This window comes from Cyprinodon variegatus, unplaced genomic scaffold, assembly GCF_000732505.1.
Source record: "Cyprinodon variegatus isolate N-32 unplaced genomic scaffold, C_variegatus-1.0 Scaffold28, whole genome shotgun sequence".
NCBI classification, from domain to species: domain Eukaryota; kingdom Metazoa; phylum Chordata; class Actinopteri; order Cyprinodontiformes; family Cyprinodontidae; genus Cyprinodon; species Cyprinodon variegatus.
Genome location: NW_015150481.1, coordinates 1,032,386 through 1,046,285, shown reverse-complemented (window position 1 = coordinate 1,046,285; position 13,900 = coordinate 1,032,386). Strand labels below are relative to the sequence as shown.

The 13,900-nt window shown below is 37.9% G+C and overlaps 1 protein-coding gene across 1 annotated transcript in view; it reads left to right on the top strand.

The window, feature by feature from the left end:
- LOC107099178 (lymphoid-restricted membrane protein-like) overlaps nt 1–9,828 on the top strand; it is a 33,704-nt gene extending 23,876 nt beyond the window's left edge. The window contains exons 26-38 of the mRNA XM_015397202.1: nt 1,375–1,459; nt 1,551–1,602; nt 2,460–2,487; nt 2,746–2,886; nt 3,278–3,412; nt 3,566–3,713; nt 3,789–3,826; nt 3,934–3,990; nt 4,549–4,610; nt 4,869–4,967; nt 6,229–6,354; nt 7,353–7,507; nt 8,589–9,828. Coding sequence (XP_015252688.1) covers nt 1,375–1,459; nt 1,551–1,602; nt 2,460–2,487; nt 2,746–2,886; nt 3,278–3,412; nt 3,566–3,713; nt 3,789–3,826; nt 3,934–3,990; nt 4,549–4,610; nt 4,869–4,967; nt 6,229–6,354; nt 7,353–7,507; nt 8,589–8,731 — 1,269 coding nt within the window. The 3' untranslated portion in view covers nt 8,732–9,828. The remainder of the gene's footprint in view (nt 1–1,374; nt 1,460–1,550; nt 1,603–2,459; nt 2,488–2,745; nt 2,887–3,277; nt 3,413–3,565; nt 3,714–3,788; nt 3,827–3,933; nt 3,991–4,548; nt 4,611–4,868; nt 4,968–6,228; nt 6,355–7,352; nt 7,508–8,588) is intronic.
- Nucleotides 9,829–13,900: the final 4,072 nt, after the last annotated feature.

Genomic DNA, 13,900 nt, shown 5'->3' with positions numbered 1-13,900 from the left:
TGTTTTGGTTTGTTTTCTGTGACCATCTGATGGTAGTTTGAGTGCTTATGTAGGTCACTCTATTTCAACAACTATTTTTTTTCCCACTTTTTATTTACTGATTTCAGTGATTCTAAGCAGTCAGAACGCCTCAAATAAAGGTGACCTTTGTAGACTGATAGACAAGGATATTCTACCATGAACACAGATCTGGACATTATTCTGTCCTTTTTACTTGGATATTTTGCCACATTTCATGTCAGGCTGGATTCTAAGCCAGCTGCATTTTTGATTTTGTAGGTAAGCTAGGTCAAAGACTTGGATGTTGCACATAAATTAACCCAAATATTGCTTCGATGGCTTTTTTCCCCCTTATAATGGAAGTAATTATTTGAAAACTAACCTTGAAACCTTTAAGCATGACAAAAACAAAAGCAAACCCTGAAAATTCTGCTTAAGTCAATATATCAAATTTTCTTAATTTATCACTGTGTCGCAAAATGGCTGCAGCATGTTTAAAACATTGTGACAAATAGATGAAACCATTTGTACTTAACAGTATTTTATCTCTATGCAGGTTCAATTAATTTAAAAGGACATTTTACTGTTAGAATACTTCAAATGCTATTAGCTTGTATTAGCAATACATATTTGCATCTTCTCACATTAATGTTACATTTTCCAGTGAGTTATCAATTTTTTTTCATTAGAACCTGGTTAAACTGAGTTTTAAGGTCTTCCTCAAATGCATGTTTCAGCTTCAGAGCTAAGCAAAAGAATATTGTCCTCTTTTCTGCTTTTTGTAGTTTCTGCATCTGCTGTCTTGTTTTAGCTCTAAGTGCTTGATGGTACAACATTAGGTTGTCAGCTCTCTGTTTAGTGTTTAAAATTTATAAGAAATGCTTTATATTAGCACAAAGTGCAGACAAGGTAGTAAATGTATCTGTTTGAGAACCATATTGGAAGATATCCTGAACTGAGGAGATGACAAGTTAAGAGCAGATTGCACTGCAAAGATAAAATTCCTTCGCCCACAACAAGACTTTATGTTGATTTCCTGCAGCCTAAACATGCAGACAGGAAAAATGTGTTGTCTTTCCAGCTCTGCACCGTGTATGGGTGTGAGCCTATCAAAGAGAGGGAGGGAAAAACAGAGTTCATAGCTAGGTTTTATCTCCGGTAAGGTTAGATTCATTCTGAATAATGAAAAAAATAGTCTGCCAGTTGAGTTTTAGATTTGTCTTCAACACGTTAGGAAGACAAAGAACCAAACACACAATTTACAGTTAAATGGATAGAGAAGAGAACGTTGAAATGGAGGGACTGGAGCAGAAAGTGCACCAGGAAATGGAGAAAAAGGAGGAAGAGACAAACTATTTTATACAAACTTTGCAGAATCTGGCACACGCCATGGACGCCGTGGAGAAGAACCATGTTCAAGTTGAACCAACTGAGATCAGTCTGGGTGCTAGGAGGGAATGTAAGTGTAGAAATGAATACAGTTTCACATTCTGAAGTAAATTCTGTTAAAGTTTCACTTGGTCCTAAACATTTTGTTGGTCATCTTCTAGCGGATTCATCTGTTATCTCTGACAACGATGTCTTCAAAGACGACAGGAGCAGGTGAGATACAAGGGCATATAGAAAGTATATAAGGGGCTGCACTTTTTCCACAGTAAGTTATGTTGCAGCCTTATTTCAAATGGTATTGAAATAATCTATCTCCTCATAATTCCAGACACAGTATCCCATTATGGCTACTGGAAAATTATGGAAAGTTCACAGCATTTGCTTCACTTTGTTGAATTACAGTTTTAAGTGTTTTGTCTTTCTGCAGTTTAGTCCAAAAATATTTCATCATCTTGGATAGGAGACTTTCCTGTGCACCAATTTTTAGATCTCTCCAGATGTTTAGCCAAATTTAAGTCTTGGTCTATCACAGAGTGGCTCTGTTCCACTCCTTTGTGATCTTCTGTGATTTGGGTCATGGTCCCAGTCTGACTTCAGAGGCGCTTTGAACAGGTTACCCATACAGGATGTCTCTATACACTGCTGCATGTACCTTTCCCCCTAGCCTGACTGTTCTCAGATTCTGCTGCTGAAAAATATGCCCTGTAGCATGATAATACCCACACCGTACCTCACTGTAGGGATAGTATCATTAAAATAATGAGAATTATTATAAAGATGGTCGTACAGATAGGTTCTTTAAAAACGGGTAGGGGGATGTCTCTGAAATATTTCTGAAAGCGAGTCTGACAAGTAGAGTTAAGGAAAAATTAATGCAATGAATATCATATTTGTGCTTTTGTTCAAGGTAGGCCTGTGTAACCAAAATATGAACAACATACAAGGGCCAATAAAGTATGGAATAAAGTAACATAAATGTGGAACAAATGCAGCACTGAGTCCTTGGTCCATTTTAATGTAATCGTTTCATCAGTAGTTATTTTTCATAACTCTAATCTTTTTTTCTTCAGCTCGTCACCTACAGAAAAGGAGATTGAGGTAAGCAGAACCACAGAATATGTAAGAAATTGGCTTAGATTGGGTTATTAATAAGATTTATAAGTGCAAATCATAGCTGATGCACCGAAAAGATTTGTGGTGGTCCTTTTTTTTTTTTTTTTTTCTTCTTCCTTGTTACTGTGTCTTGTCTGGTCCTTTTTTTTTTTTTTTTTCTTTTCATCCTCAAAGTTGTATTTGGACATCTTTTATGAAAATGTTCATAGTATGATGTATAAAAATCGACTGCACCTTTTTCAGGCAGAGTTCCAGCGCCTTGCTCTGGGATTCAAGTGTGATATGTTCACTCTGGAGAAGAGGCTCCGCCTGGAGGAGAGGTCACGGGATCTTGCAGAAGAAAATGTTCGCAGGGAAGTGTCCAGCTGCCAAGGCTTGCTGCAGGTCCAAATTCAGACCTTTATTCTTTATTCTTTCAGTGCAATTGTTTGTACTGTAGACACTTTGCAGACCTTTCTCTGAATGGTTCTATGCAAGTCTCTTTTTGTTTCTAAGATAGTCATTGGTTGATGGTGTTTTTCTTTCTAACCAGTTGTTTCCAAAATCAGTCATGAAGGGCTGATGTTTTGGAAGATTTTAAGTATATTCATGCGCTAGAATGGCCCAGCTGAATCCAGACCTATATCAAATCCGATGATGTTCAGATGCTCTCCATTTTAGACCAGATAGCTTGACAGAGATTTGTTAAACAGTGAATTTAGTTGGTGTGAATAAAGAATTATTTAGAGGCAATCAGTTATTTACTATTTATATTTGACCTCCCTTTCCTTATCAGGCTCTAACTCCTTTGTGTGAAGATGACAGCCAGTCAATGGAGATCATCCAGAGGCTTCAGAAAAACCTAGAAATTCTCAACCAGTCCATGACCAGGGTGTCCAGTCGCTCTGAGATGCTTGGAGCTATACACCAGGTCAGCTGGACTCTGATTTTCTGTTCCCCTGTAGCATGAGCATCCTTTTTCTTTTGTTTTTTAAATTGGCACTGATGTTGACAAGAAGCAGACCATTGTTTTGTGAGGATTTGGACTTTAATATTTCATCTGAGTTGTGTGTTTGAACAACAGGAGAACCGCATTGGTAAAGCTGTGGAGGTAATGATCCAGCATGTGGAGAACCTGAGGAGGACGTACACGAAGGAGCACAGTGAGCTCCTTGAGCTTAGAGAGGCACTCATGCAAAGTGAGAGATCGTTTGGATCACAAACAGAAAAAGGTTTAAAGCCTTTTCACTCACATTTCTCAAGTTGTGTAAAACTGTTTTTAATATTCAATGTTCTTCAAATGACAGATGATTTTCGTGGCAAGAAGCAACCATCAAAATACACGGTTGGTTACTTACGCACCCATTAGTCATATTTGTTGTAAATTTGTTTTGATGTTTCCTAACTTTTCTCTCTTTTTGTCCTGTTTCTAAATGTATGATCTCACTGCAGAGAAGATCCAGTGTAACACCTATTCCTGGTGTTGGTGCAAGCCTGTATTCTGGCATGGTAGGAACCAGCACAGCACATATTATGCTCTCATTTCTCAACTTTATTGAATCTTTATTATCATCGAGTTACAGAAAAAGAACATGGAGAAAAATTTTAACTAAAGCTCATTCAAATTCTGTTACTGTTTCATAAAAATACTGTATGTCTGCAATACCTTCCAAAAACATATATATATATTTTTTTTTATATATATATATTAATTGTGACATTTCTTATCCCTCTTTTCAGTTGAAAATCAGTTATTGTGTCAAATTTTACTGGTGGAATACTGGTGGTAGATAAAAACAAACTATTAGCTAACATGTTTTGACTTGGACAAATTTTATCTGAAATATATTCAGGTATGTTAGCCTTTTTAGATCTACTCATTGCATCCAAAAGTAATTACACCATTAAATATGGGGTATTTTGTGCTCAATCTGCAAACGTGCATGAATCACAACAAAAAAACCATGGTGGAAAAATGTATTGACTCTGCTTTTTGAGGGAAAAATATAATGATGATCTTAAGAACATTTGATTAATACAAGATTGATTTATTTTTTTCTTTGTCAGTCAAAAGCCAATCAGGATGGCTTTGAAGGTGAAGCAGAGAGACTGACCAGGCGATCCCCATGGTAAGTAGTATGAAAAAAAAAAAAAAACTCAAGCTACATATTCGCATGAAACTGAAGAGATTGAGTCAATTTTAAGGGAAATGTTGTGACATTGCCGCCAAGTGGACCTCTAAACTGCCCAACTTTTCAGTTAATTTTTTCTTCTGTATCTTCTGTATGCTTTATGGAGGTTTTGTTATTTTCCCCAAGTCTCCAAGGCGTGCTATGACAAGGAGGGTTGTTTTTGTTATGCCACTATGTGATGACAATGGTTTTCAGGAATGTGGCATCGAAGAGCATGACACGCCCCCCGCTCAAACGGTTTGTTAGCTCTGCGGCCTGGGTTGACACTGAAGATCCCCCTGACATGACTAAGGGGTAAGGAGATGGATGTCCCCCCCTTGGCTGCCTCACCCTGGTCTTTATACAGCAGACCTTAATGCATAAAGATGGCGACTTTGGGGTTTGAAAATGCTGGAGTTAAAGAATGAACCTGTTTTGCAAAACCGGAAAAAGGTACAACGACAGCGAACCACATGGCAGCCATCTTTTATGCATGAAGTCCTTTGCATGAGGAAGTGTTTGAGAGAAGTGTGCAAATAAGCTGATTTATTGCTTTGTGTTGCCGCTGTAAAACCCATTAAGACTTGAGGTGCAATATCTATATTTATATGCACAGATACAGGTCTTAATTGGTTGATGATACAATCAATTTGAACACCACATTTTCTGAATATATTGCCTGTAAATAAACGGTGTGTAGATTGTTTTACAGCTTAATGCTCTGGTTTTCAAACATCCACTTTGCCTTACAGACATTTTATGTCCCACTGAGCTGTTTCACTTTTTGTCACTTTACAACCACAAACTTAGATTTATTAAATTTAAATGTTATCTGTTAGACCTACAAAAAATACTGCACTGTTTTCATGTGGTTGAAAATGTAACGACTATCCATCTTATCAAATGAAAGCTGTATAGCTGCAGTATCGACTGCAGTTGTGACAGCATCCTTCATTTAGTCATGTTTTCCTTCAGCTAGGACAGGAAAGCTTGAGAAAATTTACCAAATAGCACAAATATCAGGAAAAAAATATGGTATACTTTGTAAGAGACTGTGTTAGAGACTGGTTAGTTCCAACTCCAAAGAAATCTTTAACAAGAATTAAGCTTTTAACTATGGAACAAAGACTCGTACAGACTTACCAGAGTTGATGGATTTACCAGAGGTTTGAATACTAATGTGTGCCAGCAATTTAAATTGAAAGCAGTTTTTGTTTTTATCACCAATTTAAGGTCTATCATATAAAAGCAAATCAATTTATTGAGGTCTGTGGTTATAATGTGACAAAAGTAAAACAACAAAAAAATTAAAGTACATGAATATTTAATTCGCTGGCTGTAATTTGCTTGCCTTGAAATGTATTACTTTAAAAAAATTGTAAACTGTAGCCATATTTTCTTCAGAAAAGAATAATATTGCTATATTTGCTATCTTGTTGTGTATGCATGACATTTGTGCATCTGTATTATGTGTGTGATATCACCAAATATTGTCAATGTTTTTTGTTTTTTTTTGGCCTCACGTTTCTTGTGAACTGAACACTGTTTGTGACTGCATGACCACGGCTGCCCACAGGCCTTCCTGCAGCAGCACAGACTGCCATTCAGATGACGAGCCCAAGAAGGAGGAAATTGAAGAAAGGAGGTCCAGTATCAAGGAGCTGGGCAGCAAACTCACCTCCCTGATTCTGCCCCTTAAGACGTTAGTGAAACCAAAAGCCCATCAGTGACTCACTGCAGCAGCACTGTCTGCAAGCCAAACTAAAGGGCATTAATGCACGGTGAAAGAGTTTATCGCTTGGCTTGAATGAGGTTCCTGTAGTCCTGACCTGGGGTGTTATCAGAGCACACCTAACACATTTCTATTAATTTTCCTTTATTTATTAAAATAATTTTTAAAGTTCAGGTTGAACTAAAGGAACCTCCTAAGTGATGAAACTGTTTTATTATGCGGGGTAATGCTGGACCAATTTCTTTGCTTTCTGCTCTCATTGGCTTCAAACCAGGGTAACAGAAGGCTCCTATTTTTTGGGTCGTGCTTTTCCATAACTTACTTTTGATCAATTTGAAAAATGTGTAAAGAAATCTTTCTGACTTCTGCATGAAGCTCAGCTCATACTGGTTTGTGCAAAGCATCTTCTCCTTGTTCATCTTGACTAAGCTTCTGTTTTTGTTCCTAATAACTCATGCATGTGTTTAACACAATTTTGTGCAAACTTCTTTTGTTGATCACAAACTATTGTGGGGCAGCTGGCTCACTTGAAATTGAGCGAATAATGTGCTTTTTTGGTTTGTCTTCTTTCCCCTTTCTCCTTACAAATAACTAACAGGAGTCAGGATGAACTGTTTGTCATGCTGTAAGTGAAGAGCATCTAATGAGTTAATGGTTTATCCTACTTCCCAACTGAAAAGTTTTAGAGCTTTGTACAGCTTTTGCATCATGATAATCATGTAAAGGCTTACGAATCTTTAAAACTGTGCTTGACTGGTGGCTTCAAACATTAATCTAACTTAAAATTCTATTTAAGGCTAATTTTAAAGCTTATTGCCAAATGCACAATTTACCACTAATAAAACGGATGTTTTGGTGGTGTTTTTTTTTGACTCCATAACCATTTGTTTTTGGTAAATTGGCTTTTTTGCTTTACACAGCATATTTCCAGTTGATCATACAGTAACTTTTCCTTCTCTGTCCTTCAGTCCAAGTCCTTCGTCCAGCCCCACAACAACAGAACCAGGATTATCTCCCCCTCTGTCTCAAAGCCTGCCCAGTTCCAGGAGACCTTCTGCAGCGGTAGCCAAAGGAGGAGGCAGAGGGCCCTGGCTGTGGTTGGCTATTGTGGTTGTGCTAGCAGGTAAACGCATCTGCTCATACATGTATAATGTAAAAAGTGAAGGGGAATAAAATAAAAAGTTGCTCTATACAAAATAATGCAACAATACTCCTTTTTTTGTTTTCAATTGTTGGACAACAAGCAACCAAATGCATACTTACCTTCTAATTCAATTTCAGATAAGTCATGCTACAAAAAGCGTCTTGTCTATTTGGATAGAAAATAGTTAAGTTTAAGACCTGTGCATGAGTACATTTAGAAATGACTTTAACCTTCAATATAACTATAAATAATGAACATTTTACACTAAAACCACCTCTAGTTGGCACCGTTAAGCAATACCAAAGATTAAAATAAACAACAGATATAAACAGAATCAGGGTGGCCACTAATTTCTTTATACAGATAAGTTTTCAATATTAAGCTGTAGAGGTAAGGGCTTCATGCAGGCAGGAGTGTGTTGGGACACCCAGGGGAAGGTTCTGCTGCTATGCAGACACGTGTCTCCATGGTGACTGGTTTTCAATAATGTATGCTTCTACTGTCACTTAAAACTTATCTTTTTGAAATGATTGAGGTCCAATTTTTACACAAAATAAAATTTCACACTTAGGATAAAAGGAAGCTGCACACGAAAATCTAATTACAGACTTGCTGTTCCTGTACATTCTTCTGGCCTAGTAAAACCATTCAAGAACCTGGTTAGGGCAAGGTTGTGTTCTCCTTATCTGTAAAACTCCAGTTTTACTATGACTGTTAAAAGTCCTGCAAAGTTGGCAATGTTTTCTAGTCGAACAGCTGCATAAATCCATCTGAAGGAGTCACAGCTTTCTTTGAAACTGACACAACTGTAAGTGTTTTCTGTTTATCGCTTTAGCTCATCTGTTGATGCAATAGGATTTCTTACCTAAGCTTTAAAATGTTTTTTAACTTTTGAAAACTGGCATCTTTATACCAGCCGGTAAACATTTCACATTAGAATCAGGTAAACAAATGTTTTTTTTCAGGCTTGATCCCTCTGCATTTTTTCCTTCTCCTGGGTGGGTTTTGTTGTAACCCTGTATCACTAATTGTTAATTGAAAGCTTTTCTTTTATAAACAGGTCTCCTTGCACTCCTGGCCAGTCTGGTGATGCAGCCAGCAGTCGATGCAGCACCTGTGGGGACAGGAGACTCATGGATGACCATCCAGCAGCTGCTGTGGCCTTACACAGGGCTTCGGCATAACGGACAACCACCCGTCTAGATGGTCTACTGTGAGGCGGATAGTTCTGAAGCCCATCTGCCTTCTACAAAGCTACTCTTTGTAGTGCTGTGGTCAAAAAGACAGTAAGCCACTTCAGAGCAGAGGCTGATGTGATGTTTACTGGTGCCTGAATACCCCTGAATGAAGACTTGGAATAACAGCAAAGGCCAGGCTTTGCAGGGATGGCTAACCCTATAGATGATTTTATGTATCGGATCACGTTTGCTAAATTAGTCTGTTTCTGCATGTCTCCATGTTACAGGACAGGTTGGGCTGACCGCATCAACGTAAAAACCTGAAAACATATCGGTACAGGTGGAAGCAGCTGACCTCTGTCATACAGAGCTGACAAAGCACTAATAATGTTAATATAAGGAATGATGGCACAGGAATCTGATGTGTTCCACTCTGACTGCCCAACTAGAGTTATTGAACACATTTCATTTGTTTTAAACTAAGACTACAAATGCATTTAATAGGTTTTATTCAACTTACCTGGTTGACTTGGCTATATCTTTCATATGAGCTTAAGTCTACAAAAACTGGTAATAAGTTTATTCTGAATGTTTCTGAGATGTATTTATGATTGTTAGCTACAAGTGGGAAGAGATGGATCTTTTTTGCTTTTAAGCTAAACAACACTAGTTTAAATTTTAACTGGTATTGTGATTACTACAAATTTAAGAAAATTCTTTTTTCCTTTGAATACCAACCTTTTTTTTTTTTTTTTGCTTTTAACAGTTTGAACACAAAGTTTCTTGCTTTTAACTCCAATTCTGTCTGTGGTTTCCACGGTTTTCAATTTATTATTCTTTTGTATGTTTCAAAGAGGATGCATGGATCTTTGCACAAATAAAGTAGCCTATTCTGCAACAAAGTGGGTTTTCATGCATCCCAATATCAATTCAATATATTTTTAATGCATTTGCTCAATACCATGATTGACAATTAAACCTGGGGTCTTATGGAAAAAGGAAGGAGGTAATGATGCTCGGTACACCTTGTCTACAAGATGAAAATGCAAATGGTTAACCTAAAGATCTACCATTTTCGTTATTGTGGGTTTATTTTATTCTAATCTGCTCGAAAAAATAAAGGGAACACATAAACGACCCAATATAACTTCAGTTAAATCAAACTTTAGGAAGCAACTCTGGTTGATATTTTCACATGATGTTATGCAAATGGAATAGATAAGAGGAGGAATTATTGGTTATTGGCAAGACATTCTCAAAGAAGTGGTTCTGTTGGATGGGAATACAGATTATTTCGAGGGCAGATGTTTTGGTCACTTTTGAATGTTGGTGTTTTCACACTCCTGATAGCATGAGATGGACTCTGCAACCCAAAATAAGGGGCTCAGGCAGTGCAGCTCATCTAGGATGGCACACCATTAAAGCTGTGGCAAGAAGGTCGTCTGTGTCTGTCAGTGTAGTGTCCAAAGGCCGCAGGCCGTAGGAGGGAAATAACCCAGCAGGAGGACAGCTACCTCTGCCTTTGTGCAAAGAGGAACAGGATGAGCACTGCAGGAGCCCTGCAAAATGACCTCCAGCAGGCCACATATATATGTGTGCATGTATCTGCGAAAACGGTTAGAAACAGGCTCCATTAGGACGGTATGAGGTCCCATTGTCCACTAATGGGGGTTGTGCTCACAGCCCAACACCATGCTGGATGCTTTGCATTTGCCAGAGACCACCATGATTGGCTAATAATTGAATTTAATTGATCTCACGAAAGAGAAATTCACTTGTGCCTCTTGACTTATCCCCTTGGGGATCAGTGGGCTGCACTTGGGGAGCAATCGGGGGTTAAGGGTCTTGCTCAGGGACCCAGAGTGGAGGCTGTGGGGATCAAACCAGGTACTTGCAAACTTCTCAGAGCATAAGCACAGTGCTCTAACCACTAGGCCACCACCTCCATGCCAAATTTGCCACTGACTCCCTGTGTTCTTCACTCATGAAAGCAGGTTCACACAGAGCACATGTGAAGACGTGAAAAGAGTAAGGAGACACTGTGGAGAGTGATCTGCTGCCTGCAACATCCTTTAGCATGACCACTTTGGCAGTGGGTCAGTAATGGTGTGGGATGGCATTTCTTTGGAGGGTTTGCACAGCCCTTCATGTGCTCGGCAGAGGTAGCATGACCGCCATTAGGTACGGAAACGAAATCTTCAGGCCCCTTGTGAGACAATATGCTGGTACGGTTGGCCCTCCTGATGCGAGACAATACCAGACCTTATTTGGCTGGAGTGTGTCAGCAGTTCCTGCAAGATGAAGGCATGAAGCCATTCTTCGCCCGTTCCCCAGACCTGAATCCGAATAATCAGATCTGGGACATCATATCTTGGTTCACCACAGATTGTTTTAGTCCAGGTTTGGGAGGAGATCTCTCAGGGGACCATCCCCCGCCCCATCAGGAGAATGACTAGGTGTTGTACAGTTAATAGATTATACAAGCATGTGGAGGCCACACACATTACTGAACCTCGTTTTGACCCGTTTTAAGAAAATTACAAATTTGAATCAGCCTCTGGTGTGTTTTTCCACTTAAATATTGTGTGACTCCAATTCCAGGCCTCCGTTGGTTAGTACATTTGATTTCTATTGATGATTTTTGTGTGATTTTTATCAGCAAATTCAACTTCATACAGAACAAAGTATTCAAAGAGAATAATACCTTCAAATCTAGGATGTGTTATTTGGATGGTTCCCTATAATTTGAGCAGTGTATATTCTGGCCATTCAGCTGTATTGCCTTTCAAAAAAGATAAATGCCTTTTGAAAGTCTCACAAGCTGCAGGGAAATGTATCTTCATTTGGATTTTTTAAAACAGGCCAACATAAACTAGTGCATTAATGTAAAGAGGAAGAATATGGCATCATTTCCTTTAAACTTTTTTTTTTTTTTTGCACAGCCAAATTCTGTAAAGTTTGGTTTCCTTTTAAATTCAATCTCCCAAAATATATTTTAGCACCCTGTTTTAGGATTACTGCTAAACAATTGTATCATATTTGTGAAAGCATAAATGCTCCATTAATTCAGCTTACAATAAGTTAAGGGAATTGGATCTCCTGCTTTGCTCCAACCTCCAATAGATTTCCTTCCATTACTATTCACCATTTAGCTTCAATCTTCGCATTAATCCTGACCAACTTCCTCGCTCTAAAAGAGAAGCACAATGTACAATGTTTTTTTTTTCCAGCTATTTGGTGGCACTGTGCATTACAAGATGTTCAGACCCTGCTGAACTATAAAGCACTATTATGTCCTGGTCTATCACATACGATCCCAGTTAGAAAGATAACATGAGTTCTCATGTGAAAAAAATCCATGAAGGAGTTCACAAGGCACTGTTGACCAATAAAGCTTCTTCTTTTCAACACAGAACCAGCTTTTCGTAACTTCTGATTTTAATATGCTTCCCTGTTTAAAAACGAATATTTTTTTTAAATGTCAAACTTTTTGAGACATTACGAGCAGATGAATGGTCTGCAAAAGCAGAAGTTAGTACAATGAACTAGAAATGTTGCTGGTTATAAATGGCATGCAAAAGGCTGGTATACTAGTGTGCATGTTGCAGCAACATAAAAAAAAAAAACTCAAAAGATTACATACCCCTATGATTAAGTTCCCCATTCATCATTAGAAAGTAGCAAAGAGTGCAAAGAGAGTGGTTGCTGGGGTCCTAGAAGAGGTGGACATGGAGTACTTCCTTTGGGGGGGGGGGTCAATTTTAATGTTCAAATTAAAATGACAGAGTTTTGATATTGTTAAACTGACAAATATATTTGCTTCAGAAGGGGGAGTGGTTTAAGATTTATAAACTGGTAATTTGACTAATTTACCAGCAAAGGGGGAGAAATCAAATAGTTGTTTTAAATGTAAATATTTCATATGTGTCTGGTAAAACTGACACATTAAAGATCACAATGGCTCTGATATATTCACCCAACATCCTATTGGCTTTATATATTTTTTTCAACATACAAATATCCATTCTTATGAATCTTAACTTTTAGTATAAAGGCACCTACGATGACGATTCCGATCAATTTCAGATCCACCATGATTTCTAAGTGTGAGAACTTGCAAAATAGCAGGGTGTTGAACTATTTATTTTCCTCACTGTATATATGTGCATATATATATATATGTATAATATAGTTTTTTTTTTTAAAGAATAGGTTTTACCAAACTGGGACTTGATCTTGCCAGCATTCTAGACCACTTCATTTAAAAAGTGCATGGATGACCAGAAGAAAAAACAAAGCTTTAACACAAACAGTTCTGTTTTGGACAGTGAACACCAACCACATTACTGGAAAGCCCATCACCTACCTCTGGAGAGCGATAAGGAGAAGTAAGGCTTCTTTACTCAGCTGAAAGATTTGACCTCTGCCCAATAGAGAGCGTTCAGAACTATGGAAGTAGAGTGAGGTATAACTGCTGCCCTTTATCTGAGCAGAAAGGACCACAGCAGTCCATTGCACCATTAAATTATTAAACATCCTAACTATGTATAATATGATACTGATAATGTGATTGTTTCCGGAACATTAGCAAATATTTAATCTGTATTCTATTTGCATATATACAACCAAGACTAGGAAATGAAAAATGTCAAGGAACCATGAAAAAGGTTAACAATTCTAGAAGTTAGGGGGGGAAAAAAGATTAATTCAGAAGAAATGATACTAACCACAGCTGAAAGTTGGATTGCAAAGCTTTTTTTTGTGAGGCATGGCTTTGAACAAAATAATTTTGATCCATAAGAATTTGCTTCCAGAAGATGCAGCTCATTAAAGTCCTCTCATAGAAAGGATTCATTATTTATCTCTTGCTTGGATGATGAATGTATTGTCAATGACTGCCTCCTCTAGAAGTGGAAGAGAAGACTTCTGCCCGAGGTTCCCATGTCTGAAAACAAAGGTTGACGTGGATCTTCTACAGTGGGAGGTTCTGGAAGATCTCTAATCTCAGACACAAACTTTAATGAAATCTTTGGGGATTTTAAAAGACAGATACATAAAGTAGGGCCTTATTGTGACATAAGTGATGTAATTTATCTGCAAAGAGAATGTGAAAATTGTGGCAGAAATATTTTTTTTTTTTTTTTTTTTTTTTGCAGGCTCTTATTCAGATTTGGACCTGGAATTGAATTCAGTG